The sequence below is a fragment of the Erinaceus europaeus genome, chromosome 1 (assembly GCF_950295315.1).
Source record: "Erinaceus europaeus chromosome 1, mEriEur2.1, whole genome shotgun sequence".
In the NCBI taxonomy this organism is placed as follows: Eukaryota; Metazoa; Chordata; class Mammalia; order Eulipotyphla; family Erinaceidae; genus Erinaceus; species Erinaceus europaeus.
This window is the reverse complement of record NC_080162.1, coordinates 19,702,101-19,718,186: the sequence shown is the minus strand read 5'-3', so window position 1 is coordinate 19,718,186 and position 16,086 is coordinate 19,702,101. Positions and strand designations below refer to the sequence as shown.

Sequence of the window (16,086 nt, the reverse complement as noted above, 5' to 3'; positions counted from 1 at the left end):
CAAGTTCATATGCTTTAATTCTCTATATTCTATATTCCCTCCCCCTTCCCTCTCCCTCTTCCTCACTAACTCTCTTCCCTTCTTCCTCTCCCTCTCTCTTCCTCCCTCTCTCTCCCTATCTCTCTTCCCTTCTTCCTCTCCCTCTCTCTTCCTCCCTCTCTCTCTCCCTATCTCTCTTCCCTTCTTCTTCTCCCTCTATCTCTCTTTCTCTCACCCCTTCCTTTTCCCTCTCCCCCTCTCCTTACCCCTCTGTCCCTTCTTTCTTTCTCTATTTATTTTTATTTATTTATTATTGGATAGAGACAGAGAGAAATTGAGAGGGGGTGGGGAGATAGAGAGGGAGACACAGGGTCACCTGTAGCCCTGCTTCACCGTTTGTGAAGCTTTCTCCCTGCAGATGGGACCAGGGACTTGAACCTGAGTCCTGTGCATTGTAATGTGTGCAATCAAGTGTGCCACTGCCTGGTCCCCCCATCTAACTTCTTTATCTAAGACAAAATAAACCCTCACGTATCTAGCCCACTATTTGGGTCCCCCCCTATAACAAGCTATTAGTAAAATTAATCTTGATGGCACATCTAACAGTCCCCAGACAGTCCCTGCATAAGAGGAGGTCTTAGGGAATCCCAAGAAGATTATTTTGGGTTATCTGTTACCATAACTCCCTTCTCTCAGAACTGCCATCACCCACACTTCTGATTTGATCCATTTCACCCTTTCCTCCAAATGTAAATCCTCTAAATGTAAATTCAACCCGTTAGCCTGGACCTACTGGAATTGGGAACTCAGTAGCTGAGGATTGTTAACAGTGGGACTTGACACAAATCGTGGTGTAAAAGGGAGCATACCAAACTAACAAGTCAAACGGAGAACAATGGAGCAGACAGACGAGGAAGTATTCAAGACAGTGAAGCAGGCAGAGGCTGGTCCAAGTGATCCTAGCCTACAAATCTCTAGTTATTCCTCATGCTTTGTTTGATTCCCAAGTCTGACAATACCTACAATAATGTCTTCCTTTCTTTCCAGCTTAAGAACTTTAAGGGACTGGCACACTTCTGGGTGTAACCTGCTAAGAGGCATGTTTGTAACATTTAATTTTATACTCAGAAGTTTACCTAATGTAGTAGTGACAAGAATAGGAAACTATACAATATGAACTATTTTCAACGAGTATCTTTGTGGTCAGCACTGAGAAGCAATGATAGATGGGAATGCTGTTACAGTTAACTGGACTGTTGATATTTGATGGCCTATGTAATTATAAATATAATTTTGATTATTTTTCTGTGTGTAATAGCAGTTCATTCTCTCTTTTTGCTTTATGCAAACGAACATTAAACACCGCAACAGGAATCCGATGGAGACTATCTAAAGAGTTAGGTGACAACCACCTCAAGCTTCTGAGATTCATCTAAAATCATGACTTCTTTCATCCCACTAGACTTCTATAAGTTCCACTGTTGTTACTAGCAATGGCAAACAGCAACCTAAAAACACTAAAAAAAAACCTTAAGTTCAAATAGAAATGGGAATATAAGAATGAAATCATAGACAACATTTTTTTTTTCTACTACACTCTGCTCAGCTCTGGCTTATGGTGGTGTGGAATTGAACCTGAGACTTCAGAGCTCAGACATGACAGTCTCTTTGCATAACCATTGTGCTACCTACCCCCATGATAACAACAATTCTTATACATACAAAAAAGGATTTCATGGTTGTCTGGGAGGTAGCACAGTGGATAAAGCATTGGATTCTCAGCCATGAGGTCCTGAGTTTGATCCCTGGCAGCACATGTACCAAAGTGATGTCTGTTTTTTTCTCTCCTTCTATCTTTCTCATGAATAAATAAATAAATTCTTTTTTAAAAAAGGATTTTAGGGAGTTGGGCGGTAGCGCAGTGGGTTAAGCGCACTTGACGCAAAGCTCAAGGACCGGCGTAAGAATCAAGCCCCCAGCTCCCCACCTGTAGGGGAGTCCCTTCACAGGCTGTGAAGCAGGTCTGCAGGTGTCTTTCTCTCCCCCCTCTGCCTTCCCCTCCCCTCTCCATTTCTCTCTGTCTTATTCAACAACGATGACATCACTAACAATAACTACAGCAACAATAAAAAGACAAGGGCAACAAAAGGGAAAATAAATAAATAGAATTTTTTTTAAAAAAAAAGGATTTTATAAGAAGTACCTATAGCCCCTTAATATTAGACAAGCATATTTTTGAGTTGATTTAGGTACAACAATATTAACAATAGGTATACTAGCGATAGTACATTTATATTGATATAAGGACTTATAGTTTTCAATGCGGCTAATTTCTCCTTTTCTGATTTTATAGTTTCCATTTCAGCTCCTTTATTGTTAAGAAGAACTCAGAGAAGTTCACAAGTACTATTGGTTTTCCATTCTAGTTTTTTTACTTACAGTTTGGGTTTGGCCAAAACTGGAGGGGGTTCTTTGATTGGTGAAGAAGGTTCTGAGACTTTTGTTGTTTGTCCATTGAATCTTTCCTGGAAATAATTGGGCCTGGTCTGGTTGGAATTGACCACTCCACTCTCGGAGGCTACTTCACTTTCTTTGTCATCTTCTGGAAGGTTGAAATGCACACGGAGTCCAATCCTCGAGCTGGACCGGGGCTCATTGTGGTTAACCAGAACCCCTTCAAGTTTGGGTTTAGGGGGCTGCTCCATAGATAGAGGCACTGGGTTGGGTGGGGAGGGCTGATGCCCAGAAGCAGCCAGGTTGATGCCGGAGTTTGCTGAGTGAAGAGACCCATGATTGCTGAAGTCCTCATTTGCTGAAGGGACAATAATAGGTTCTGAGTGTTAACCTGACCCAGCCCAGGACTGAGAGAGGGTGGCACCTCTGAGTTGGGGAATGTATATGAGTGGGAAAGTATTCCAATGAGGAGGGTGTGCTATTGGGAAAGTGCAGAGGACCTACGGAGGTATTAAAGAATCTTAAGGATAGAGGTCAGAAACTAAACTGAAATTCTAGGTACTATGTTGAAGAGTATTACAAGTTTATAGAAGAGACCAAGTTCACACATGAACCTGCAAAAACAAAACAAAAACAGAAGCAAGCAAACTGTTTCTAAGACCTGCGAAAACTCTGGTGGTTATCTTTGGGAGGTGGGAGGGTAGGGACACAGAACTTTGGTGATGGGTGTGATGTGGAGTGGTACTCTGTAATCCCATACAACAAAAAACAATAATAAGGGCAGAGCCAAGATGGAGACTTGGAGACAATAACTGGTGTGAGCTCCTAAAAGAAGTACCTTTCAACCTGGGATTCTCGGGAGAAGGTAGAATCTCTGGGCCATTGATGGTAAGGGAAAGTAAGGGTGACACCAAAAAAGAGTCCTGTAACCCACTATTGGGCTGGCAAACAGAGGTCATAAAGGACAAAGGAAACCTGATTATTTCTGAACTGACCCTTCCCCTCCACCCCAAAACCAGCCCCCACTGGCTGACCACATGCTCCTAGCAGGCTTCCTGTGGAGCTATTTTCTTTACCAAGATTCCCGGCTCAGCAGGGGGTGTCATTCCAAGCCTGTTTTTCTTTTTCTTTTCTCTTTTTGAAGTGGGCTGAAGCTCTATTTGAGTGACAGAATACCTGACCAATCTGGGCTTCAGCCCTGTCTAGAAAAGTTTAGCTGGAGGTTTTTTGTTTTTTTTTAATACTTATTATAATTGGTTGTCTTTACATCATTTAGGAAGGTCACCAGGCTGCATGCAGCCAATCTGGAGTGGTCCAAGCTGCAGACTGACTGTTAGGGCTTTTTATCCTATTTTATTTTATTAGTACTATTATTATGTACATGTGTCCCTTTTCCCTCCTCTTCAGGTTGACCAAAATTAACTGTGGTTGCTTTTTGCATTGATAGGTGACTGGGTGTGCTATTCACTGTGGGAGAAACTTATTTTTCTCTCTCTCTATTCTCTCCACCTAGCTAATTAAAAAAAAATCTCTTTCCTTTCACTGCTTTTCTTTCTTTCTTTCTTTCTTTCTTTCTTCTTCCTTTTGCTTTCAGAATTCACTGACACTCATTTGTTAATTATTTTGTGAAAGAAATCTGACTTGGAGTGGAGTGTGTGTGTGTGTGTGTGTGTGTCTTTTCTCCTTTCCTTTCTCCTCTTGCTATCTCTGGAATTTATAGTGGACAGTAGATTTGCATATTGTCTATTCGTGCTTAGGCCAATTAGCATAATAAGCTAATACTATAACTGAACTGAAAAAAGAAGCTGAGGGAAGGGAAAACAGACTAACAGAAGCAGAAATCAGAATTAGAGGATGAGCTAGAGAAAACTAAGAAAGAGGTAAAAGAGCTAAAAAAAAAAAGATTGGGAGACACTGAAAACAACAACAGAGACATGTGGCATGATCTCAGAAGTAACATTTCTGGACTGCCAGAAGAAGAAAGAGAAGAAGAGGAAGTAAACATTCTAAGGAAAATATAGAAGAAAACTTCTCAGCCCTAAACAACAGAAGGGACATTAAGATTCAAGAAGCCCAGAGAGTCCCAGACAGAATCAACCCAGACTTGAAAACACAAAGACACATCATAATTACAATGAAAAGAAGTAAGGATAAAGAAAGGATCCTATAGAGGTCAATATCCAAACATTAGCTAAGGAAATAATCACAGGAGTGAGTAAAGAATTGTAATTTGAAATACAGGAACAACAAATGAGACTCTGGAAGAAAACACTAATTATCTCAAGGTTATTAGAGAGCTTAAAGCTGAAATAGCTGAGCTAAGAATACAACTAGCTGAACAAGCTAAAACAGTATCAGAACAGATGAACAAAATAGATGAACTCTAGAAAACAGTAGAAGGGAGAGAGAATAGAATCAATGAGGCTGAAGACAGAATAAGCAAGATTGAGGATGAATTAGAGACAACTAAAAAAGAAGTAAGAGATCTCAAAAAGAGATTAAGAGATACTGAAAACAACAACAGAGACCTATGGGATGACTTCAAGAGAAACAATATATGCATTGTTGGCTTACCAGAGGAAGAAAGAGAGGGAGAGGAAGAAAGCATTCTCCAGGCCATAATAGCTGAAAACTTCTCTAGTCTAGATAACATCAAAGACATAAAGATTCAAGAATCCCAAACAGAATTAACCCAGACTTAAAGACACCAAGACACATTATATTTAGAATGAAAAGGAATAAGGATAAAGAAAAGATCCTGAAGGCTGCAAAAGAAAAAAAAGAGTCACCTACAGAGGAAATCCCATAAGATTAGCACCAGACTTCTCCACACAAACACTACAGGCCAGAAGATAATTGCAAGATATCTATCAAGTGCTCAATGAGAAAGGCTTTCAACCAAGAATATTGTATCCTGCTAGGCTGTCATTAAGACTAGATGGAGGCGTAAATACCTTCTCAGACAAGCAACAGTTGAAGGAATCAATTATTACCAAGCCTGCCCTGAAAGAAGTTCTGAAAGGTCTCCTATAAACAGTCAGACCACCATAAATAGGCCATCTATCAGAACACTCTAAAACTCAACAAGAATGGCATTAAAATATCATCAATCTTTGATATCAATAAATGTCAATGGCCTGAATTCACCTATTAAAAGACACAGAGTAGGAAGATGGATCAGAAAACATAACCCAACAATATGCTATCTACAGGAAACCCACCTAACTCAACAAGACAAACACAGACTTAAAGTGAAAGGGTGGAAAACTATCATACAAGCCAATGGCCCACAAAAAAGGGCAGGAACAGCTATACTCATATATGACATGATAGACTTTAAAATAGATAAGATTAAAAAAGATAAGAATGGATACTTCTTAATGCTCAGAGGATCAGTCAATCAAGAGGACTTCACAATTATTAACATCTATGCACCCAATGAGAAGCCATCTAAATACATCAAATGTCTACTGAAAGAGCTACAGCAATATATTAACAGTAACACAGTCATAGCAGGGGACTTCAACACCCCACTCTCTCAACTTGACAGATCATCCAGGCAGAAAATCAATAAAGAAATAATGGAGCTAAATGAAGAGATAGATAAACTAGAACTATTGGACATTTTCAGAGTCATTCATGCCGAGAAACTGGAATACACATTTTACTCAAGTCCACATGGGTCATCCTCAAGGATAGACCGTATGTTAGGCCACAAAGACAGCATCAGCAAATTCAAGAGCATTGAAATCATCCCAAGCATCTTCTAAGACCATAGTGGAATTAAACTAACACTTAACAATCAACAAAAGATTAGTAATAGTCCCAAAATGTGGAAGCTCAACAGTACACTTCTTAACAACTTCTGGGTCAAAGAGGAAATCAAGGAAAAAATCAAAATGTTTTGAGAATTCAATGAAAATGAAGACATAAGCTATCAAAATATTTGGGACACAGCTAAGGCAGTACTGAGAGGGAAGTTCATAGCCATAAAAGTGTCGGGTTGCGTCGTGGGGGAGAGAACTCGACCAGAGCTAACCTGGGCTGCTGTGTACTCAGCAAAGCAGGAGAGGAACCAGGAACTTGTGGCTTAGCAGGAATGCAATGTAATAATATCATTATTGATTAGAAAAAACTGCCTTTATATCTTCTGAAATGGAAGTGGCAGGTCAGAAAAGGAAATGGCTAGGAGAGGGGGTGGAGAGAGAAACAAAGAGCGTGAAGGTAGCAAGCTTCCATCTAACCAATGGGGATTAAACCAATGCCATGCAGGCAGGGCGGGTCTCAGGCAAAACAACGATTATGTAAATAGACCACAGCATCAAGCAATGCAGCATGGAGCAGGGGGGGAGAGCTGGCGTAATCCCCAACATACAAGCACATATTAGAGAACAAGAAAAAGCTCAAATAAATGACCTTACTGCATGCCTTAAGGACTTAGAAGAAGAGAAACAAAGGAACCCTAAAGCAGCCAAAAGGATGGAAATCACTAAAATTAGAGCAGAAATAAACAACATAAAAAATAAGAGAACCATACAAAAGATTAATGAAGCCAAATGTTGGTTCTTTGAAAAATTAAACAAAATTGACAAACCCTTAGCAAGACTCACTAAAAAAAAAGGGTGGAGGGAAGTAAACTCAAATAAATAGAATTGTAAATGATAGAGGAGACATCACAACTGATACCACAGAAATCCTGAAAATCATGCAAAACTTTTACTAAGAACTATATGCCACCAAGCTAGAGAATCTGGAAGAAATGGAAGAATTGCTAGAAACATATACCCTTCCAAAACTGAACCAAGAAGAACTACAAAACCTAAATGGACCAATCATAGACAAAAAAATTGAAACAGTTATTAAGACTCTTCTCTCCCCACCTGCAGGGGAATCGCTTCACAAGCAGTGAAGCAGGTCTGCAGGTGTCTATCTTTCTTTCCCCCTCTCTGTCTTCCCCTCCTCTCTCCATTTCTCTCTGTCCTATGAACAATGACATCAATAACAACAACAATAATAACTACAACAATAAAACAACAAGGGCAACAAAAGGGAATAAATAAATATATTTTTTTAAAAAAGAATCTTCCCAACAACAAAAGTCCTGTAACAGATGGATTTACAAACAAATTCTACAAAACTTCCAGGAAACAGTTAATACCTATACTTCTAAAGCTCTTCCAAAAGATTGAAGAAACAGAAACACTCCCTTCCACCTTCTATCAAGCCAACATCACTTTGATAACAAAAGGAGATATGGACACAACAAAAAAGGAAAAGTGCACACCAATATCTCTGAATAATATAGATGCCAAAAAATTGAACAAGAGCCTAGCCAACCAGATACAGCAGTATATCAAAAAGATTGTTCATCAAGACCAAGTGGGATTTATCCCAGGAAATGCAAGGCTGGTTCAATATACATAAGTCAATCAATGTCATTCACCACATAAATAAAAGCAAAACCAAAAACCACATCATTATCTCAATAGATGCAGGGAAAGCCTTTGACAAAATCCAACACCCATTTATGATCAAAACACTACAAAAAATGGGGACAGATGGGGAATTCCTCAAGATAGTGGAGTCCATATATAGCAAACCTACAGCCAACATCATACTCAATAGAGAGAAGCTGACAGCATTCCTCCTCAGATCAGGGACTAGATAGGGTTGTCCATTATCACCATTACTCTTCAACATAGTATTGGAAGCTCTTGCCATAGCAATCAGGCAAGAAAAGGAATCAAAGGAATACAGATTGGAAGGGAAGAAGTCAAGCTCTCACTATTTGCAGATGATATGATAGTATACATAGAAAAACCTAAAGAATCCAGCAGAAAGCTGCAGGAAGTTATTAGGCAATATAGCAAGGTATCAGGCTACAAAATCCAAATACAAAATCAGTGGTATTTCTTTATGCAAACACTAAATCTCAAGAAGAGGAGATCGAGAATTCACTCCCATTCACTGTTGCAGCAAAATCAATAAAATACCTAGGAATAAACCCGACCAAAGAATTGAAAGACTTGTATACTGAAAACTATGAGTCACTATTCAAAGAAATAGAAAATGATACCAAGAAATGGAAAGACATCCCATGCACATGGATTGGAAGAATTAATATCATCAAACTGAATATTCTCCCCAGAGCCATCTACAAATTTAATGCAATACCCATCAAAGTTGCACCAAGCTTCTTTAAGAGAATAGAATAAAAATTGCAGTCATTTATCTGTAACCAGAAAACACCTAGACTTTCCAAAACAATCTTGAGGAAAAGAAACAGAAATGGAGGCATCACACTCCCAGATCTCAAACTATACTATATGACCATCATTATCAAAGCAGCCTGGTACTGGAACAAAAATATGTACACAGACCAGTGGAACAGAATTGAAAGGCCAGAACTAAATCCCCACACCTATGGACATCTAATCTTTGATAAGGGGGCTCAAAGTATTAAATGGAGGAAGGAGGCTCTTTTCAATAAATGGTTCTGGCAAACTGGGTTGAAACATGCAGAAAAATGAAACTGAACCACCTTACCTCACCAAAAACAAAAATAAACTCCAAATGGATCAAGGACCTGGATGTTAGACCAGAAACTATCAAATACTTAGAGAAAAACATTGGTGAAACACTTTCCCACCTAAACCTAAAGGACATCTTTGATGATACAAATCCAATTGCAAGGAAGACTAAAACAAAAACAAATCAATGGGACTACATCAAATTGAAAAGCTTCTTCACAGCCAAAGAAACCATCACATAAACAAAGGGATCCCTCACAGAATGGGAGAAGATCTTCACATGCCGTACATCAGACAAGAGACTAATAACCAAAATAGACAAAGAGCTCAGCAAACTTAGCAACAAAAAAGCTAATGACGCCACCCAAAAATGGGCAGAAGATATGAACAGAATATTCACTACAGAAGAGATCCAAAAGGCTAACAAACACATGTAAAATTGCTCCAGGTCACTGATTGTCAGAGAGATACAAATAAAGACAACGTTGAGATGTCACCTCACCCCTGTGAGAATGGCATACATCAAAAAGGACAGCAGCAACAAATGCTGGAGAGGCTGAGGGGACAGAGGAACCCTTCTGCACTGCTGGTGGGAATGTAAATTGGTCCAGCCTCTGTGGAAAGCAGTCTGGAAAACTCTCACATAGACCTTCCATATGACCCAGTAATTCCTTTCCTGGGGATATACCCCAAGGACTCCATAACACCAACCAAAAAGATGTGTGTACATCTATGTTCATAGCAGCACAATTCATAATAGCTAAAACCTGGAAGCAACCCAGGTGCCCAACAACAGATGAGTGGCTGAGAAAGCTGTGGTATATATACACAATGGAATACTACGCAGTTATTAAGAACAATGAACCTACCTTCTCTAACTCATCTTGGATGGAGCTAGAAAAAATTATGTTAAGTGAGTTAAGTCAGAAAGACAAAGACGAGTATGGAATGATCCCACTCATAAACAGAAGTTGAGAAAGAAGAACAGAAAGGGAAACTCAAAGCAGGATCTGACTGAATCTGGAGTAGGGCACCAAAGTAAAAATCTGAGTGGAGGGTGAGGGTGGTTGCTCAGCTTCACTGGGGAGAGAGGGGTGAGGATGGGATGGAACACAGTCTTTTATTGGTGGGAATGGTGTTTATGTACACTCCTATTTACTTGTGGTCATATAAATCACTATTTAATTAATATGAGAGGGGGGAAATTGATTGAATGTCTCAAACTTTTTAATGCACAGACTATAGGCTGAGTCTTTGAAACGTTGACTCTTCTAAAAGCTTAGACCAAGAGAGCAGAAGCAACCAGCGGTGTTACTTTATAATATATATATATATATTACTTTATAAGATACATATATATATATATATATGTATATATAATCAAAGAACAAATTATGGTGAGGTCATGTATGATACAGAAAATCCTAACAATGGGATTTTCAAAGTCTACCCAATGGCCAACTAATTTGATTATAGCAATAGCTATCTATTGCCTTCTTAAACCCTAAGACAGTAGGAATTTCCTGCTTCCTCTAAAAGCCCAAATTTCTCCCAGTCCTGGAACCTCTAGGGTGGGGCTCACTTTCCTGCATGCTTCCCTCAATTCATACCAACTGATACTGCATCTGCTGATCCCAACCTATTCAATGCAATGAGTACCACCTTGGCATTCTTCACTTTGGAATGTGTCCAGAGATGTCAGGCTTGGAATGCCAGTCCTTCAGCATCATTACTTGGGTGAGACCTTTCCTTTCTCATAGGACTCCTTAATTCCATTTCGGGTGGTGCACTTCCTAACAAAGTCTCAAACCTAGATATAGACCAGGCCCAGTGAGATAGAGCATATATTCACATGTATCCATAAATCAGGGCAAAATACATACCTGAAAGCAAATGTGCACCATAGTCTGCAGCGAGTCAATAAATGAAGCAAACAAGTAGAAAGACCTCAAAAGACACCTTAAAGTACCTAATGAAATAATTCTTACTTAGATCTAGATACCCTCCTCACCTACTTCCTATTACACTTCTCTCAGTCACTCCAAAGCTAACCTTATCAAAGTAAGGACTACAAAAGCTGAATAAGGGCAAGATACTAGTATACTTTAATGATGACTCTTTAGTCACTATCAGGCCACCCCATCAGCTGGGGCCCTAGTCAGGGAGTCCTGAGATTCCCACACAGATACGATGAGCCTAGACCTCAGATAGATCCCCCTCTCCATTATCTCTGGTCATCTCCGTCAGGAACTACATGATGGACCACTTTAGGGTCCCCTAGAGGACCTTGCATTCAGTGTGGATCAACAATCGTAAAGAATGTTCCATCCTCCAAAGGAGGGGTGGAAAACATATTCTATCTACCACCTGAAGAAGATGGGTCCTTAAATTGGTACAACTCGGAATGTTCCTACTCATGACCATAGAATGCGAGTTTGGACCTCCAGGGATGTAGAGGTTACATAGGCTCCTATGCTGAATATGGGCCCCAGGTCAAACTGATGGGGTTTACAGTCAACAATATTTATACACCTTTCCCATATTTGGGAGCTACTCTCTTCCCTGATCCAGCTTTCTAGCCCTTTTTCCAGCCATGACATCATCTCCCCAGACAACAACTTGGGTCCACCTACATATTAGATGTCAGGCTCAGGCAAAAACAAAGTCATGGGCCCTTTGGAATATGAATAAAATAGACCTACTAGCTATTTCCAAAATGGAGACCCCAAATCTTCATTTGCACTATTCCAGCCTTTAGGTTCATTATTGTTCAACAATTTGTATGGCTTTATATGTTAACTCTTTTTCAGCCACCCGGTTCCAGTGCTACCATGATGCCAACCGGACTTCCCTGGGCAGATGATCTCAACTGGACTTCCCTGGGCATACAGTCCCACCAATGTGTCCTGGAGCTCCAATTCCCCAGAGCCCCGTTCCACTAGAGAAGTAAAGAGACAGGCTGGGAGTATGGATCGACCTGCCAATGCCCATGTTCAGTGGGGAAGCAATTACAGAAGCCAGACCTTGCACGTTCTTCACTTACCCTGGGTCCATACTCCCAGAGGGTTAAAGAATAGGAAAGCTATCAGGGGAGGGGCTGGGAAGTGAGTTCTGGTGGTGAGAATTATGGGGAGTTGTACCCCTCTTATCCTATGTTTTTGTCAGTGTTTCCTTTTTATAAATAAAAATTAATAAAAAAACAATAATAAGGGATCAGATGGTGGTGCATCTGGTGCGCACATTACAGTGCACCAGGACCAGGGTTCAAGTCCTCAGTCCCAACCTGCAGCAGGAAAGCTTAATGAGTGGTGGCAGGGTTGCAGGTGTCTCTCTGTCTCCCACCCTCTCTATCTCATTCTCCCCTCTCTTTTGTTTTTAATTTTTTTATTATTATCTTTATTTATCTGTTACATAGAGACAGTCTGAAATCGAAAGGAAAGGGGGAGATAGAGAGGGAGACAGACAGGAGTGGTGAAGCAGGGCTGCGGGTGTCTCTTTATCTCCCCCTTTCCCTCTCATTTTCTGTCTCTATCCAAAATATATAAACAAATAAGATAATAAAATTAATAAATACATAAAATATTTTTTTAAAAACATAAATGTAAAATCTTTTTTCAGGAGCCAGGTGGTGGTGCACCTGGCTAGACAGACACACTGTCGTATGCAAGGACCCAGGTTCAATCCCCTGGTGCCCACCTGCAAGGGGGGAAGTTTCACAAGTGGTGAAGAGGGCTGCAGGTGTCTCTCTGTCTCTCCCCCTCACTATCTCCCCCTCCCATATCAATCTCTCTCTGTCTCTATCCAATAATAAATAAATAAAATAAAATTTTTTCATCAATAATTTAAATCTTTTAGGAGAGTCAAGCTAGATCCATACGAAAAGCAGTTGAGGGGCTGGGTGGTAGCGCAGAGGGTTAAGCGCAGGTGGCGCAAAGCTCAAGGACCAGGTTAAGGATCCTGGTTCGAGCCCCCGGCTCTCCATCTGCAGGGGAGTCGCTTCACAGGCGGTGAAGCAGGTCTGCAGGTGTCTGTCTTTCTCTTCCCCTCTCTGTCTTCCTCTCCCCTCTCCATTTCTCTCTGTCCTATCCAACAACAGCTATAACAGCAATAACAACCACAACAAGGGCAACAAAATGGGAAAAATAGCCTCCAGGAGCAGTGAATTCGTAGTGCAGGCACCGAGCCCCAGTGATAATCCTGGAGGCAAAAAGAAAGAAAAGATGTGATCTGGGGCCCATAATTAGCTTAGGAGCCTGTGTGACTTCTGCATCCCTCTAGATCTGAGCTCACATTCTGTGGTCATGAGTAGGAACAGTCCATCTTATCCTATGGCTTTTGTCAATGTTTTCTTTTTATAAATAAACAGTTTTAAGAAAAATAGAAAGAAAAGAAAAGAAAAGAAAAGCAGCTGAAGTGAAACATGGGGGCTGGGCAGTGGCACATCTGGTAGAGTGCACATGTTACAGTGCACAAGATGCCACACCCAGTTGAGCACACACATTACTATGCAAAAGGACCAGGATTCAAGTTCCCAGTCCCCACTTGCAGGAGGGAAACTTCATGAGTGGTGGAGCAGTGCTTCAATAAGTAAAAGGAAATGCAAACTCTGCATTCTCATAATGAATTTAGAGAACTCTTACAACACACAAACACAAATTAGAAAGGACATATACACCCCTGTGTTCATAGCTGCATTATCCACAATAGCCAAAGACTGGAAGCAGCCTAAATGCCCGTGAACAGATGACTGGCCAAATAAGTTATGGGATATCTATTCCATGGAATACTGCTCTGCAATCAGAAAAGATGATATTAGGACAAAATGGATGAATTTGGGACAAACTGTATGGAACTGGAGGTAATTATGCTTAGTGAAATTAGAGTAAAGAGATAAGAGACAACTACTGGGGGAGGTGGAGACAGCATAATGACTATGCAAAAGAGACTCTCATGTTTGAGGCTCCAAAGTCCCACATTCAGTTCCCTGCATCATCATAAACCAGAGCTGAGCAGAGCTCAAGTTAAAAAAAAACAAACAAAAAAACAACTACTGGATGTGGAATGTAGAAAAATGACAAACATGGTTGGCGGGGGAGGGTCTGGGTAGTGGCACACTGGGTTAAGCGCACATAGTACAAAGAGTGAGGACCCGCACAAGGGTCTGGGTTTGAACCCCTGGCTCCCCACCTGCAAAGGGGGTTACTTCACAAGTGGTGAAGCAGGTCTGCAGGTGTCTGTCTTTCTCCCTGTCTTCCTCCCCTCTCAATTTCTCTCTGTCTTATCCAAAAAATGGCTGCAGGAGCAGTGGATTTGTAGTGCTCACACCGAGCCCTAGCGATAACCCCAGAGGCAGAAAAAAAAAAAGTGATATACATGAATTTGCAAAAATAAAAAAAACCCATAAACAAACAAAAGCCTGGTTTCTAGGACTTTGTGGGAATTTTGGTGGTTATCTTTGGGAGGCTGTAGGGCGGAGACACAATTTTGGTGGTGGGTGTGGTACTGAACTATACAATGTAACCTCCCAGTCTTATAACCCACTATTAATCACAAATAAAAAAGAAAAATATAGAATAAATAGCCCTTACCTCTTATATCTAACTGTGCAATGCTTGACACTGTACCATATTTGTTGCTTGCAGTACATGTGAAGCATCCAGAATCTTCTGCAAACACTTCAGCAATGACCAAAGTACAAATCTCTTCTGAATGCAGGCAAAACAAGGCAGTTGTCAGATTAATTATGGGAAGAGAATGGGATTTCCCAATATTAGATAGTGATACTACCAACGTCACTATGAAAGGCTGTTACATAAATTTTTTGGAAATATTTAATCCAAAACTTATTAGCTTGAAATGATTAGCAGGCTAAGTGAGTCAAGGAAACCACTAATTTCATATAGATAGATGATTGCCAAAATGATCCAGCCCCCCTGGATTATTTCCTGTTTTATGTTATCAATTTATATAGAATTGAGAAACAATAAACTTAAAAATTACAAAGACAAATTAGTAGTCAAAGCAAAAGGAGGTTTGTGTGAAATTAAGGACAAATAAAATGTTTTCTAAATCCTTACCTCTTCTTATTTCCCTGGGGAACTTTACAATAAGGTGATTTTAAATTAAGGCCACCATTAGAACCAGATAATAAAAAGTATTTCACCAAACTAATAGTTGTTAGCTATAGAATAACTTGAAATTTTCAGCGATAGAAGAGTAAAGTGCATTTCTCTCTTTGTAATGTCACATCAGTTCTTATGGATTACTCATATACACAGCATGATCTCTCTTTCATTCTAAAAGTGATTCCAGAGAGTCGGGTGGCAGTGCAGCGGGTTGAGCACAGGTGGCACGAAGCACAAGGACCAGCGTAAGGAACCCGGTTCGAATCCCCGGCACCCCACCTGCAGGGGAGTCGCTTTACAAGCGGTGAAGTAGGTCTGTAGGTGTCTTTCTCTCCCCCTCTCTGTCTTCCTCTACTCTCTCCATTTCTCTCTGTCCTATCCAACAACAACAATAATAACTACAACAATAAAAAAAGGGCAACAAAAGAGAATAAATAACTATTAAAAATTTTTTTTAAAAAGTGATTCCAAGATAAAGTCATATGATTGTAGCCTACATTTAACTATCTATGCGCCTCTACATATATGTCCTGGCAGTTAATAAAGAGAGGTATAAGATAGCAAGTGGCATGTTCTCCAGTTATACCTCAGTAGAACTGACATTAAATTAATTAAGCACAACCATTATCCTCAGTAAAGTGATAAAAAGAAATTCTTTCACCCCATACGTAATACATACATATTATATGTATTACATGTTATATATAACATATTAGTTTAAAACTAATCATACATAGTTGTACTAGGAGAAACTTGCTATCTCAGTACTTCATGTTAACTGAATTGAATTAGACAACTTCGAGGGGACCTATACAGGAAACAATGGCAGATAATATTGAATAACTACTCAGTAATTCATCTTCCTTCTTCCTTATCCATAGACTGCCCATCCTCCTTGGAATGGTCATGTCTTTTGAGGCAAGCTGGCCTAGGCCAGTAATTCTATCACTGTTTATACTAAGTGGTGGCCCGTGACTGACAGTTCTAGTCAGGGAGAT

At 40.1% G+C, this 16,086-nt stretch overlaps 1 protein-coding gene across 2 annotated transcripts in view; it reads right to left on the bottom strand.

The window, feature by feature from the left end:
- MYPN (myopalladin) overlaps positions 1–16,086 on the bottom strand; it is a 94,348-nt gene that overhangs the window by 31,972 nt on the left and 46,290 nt on the right. For both annotated transcript variants that reach the window (XM_007524165.2, XM_060194692.1), the window contains 2 exons: positions 14,552–14,668; positions 2,419–2,791 (listed from right to left, as the gene is read on the bottom strand). In XM_007524165.2, the coding sequence (XP_007524227.1) occupies positions 2,419–2,791; positions 14,552–14,668 (490 nt within the window). The remainder of the gene's footprint in view (positions 1–2,418; positions 2,792–14,551; positions 14,669–16,086) is intronic.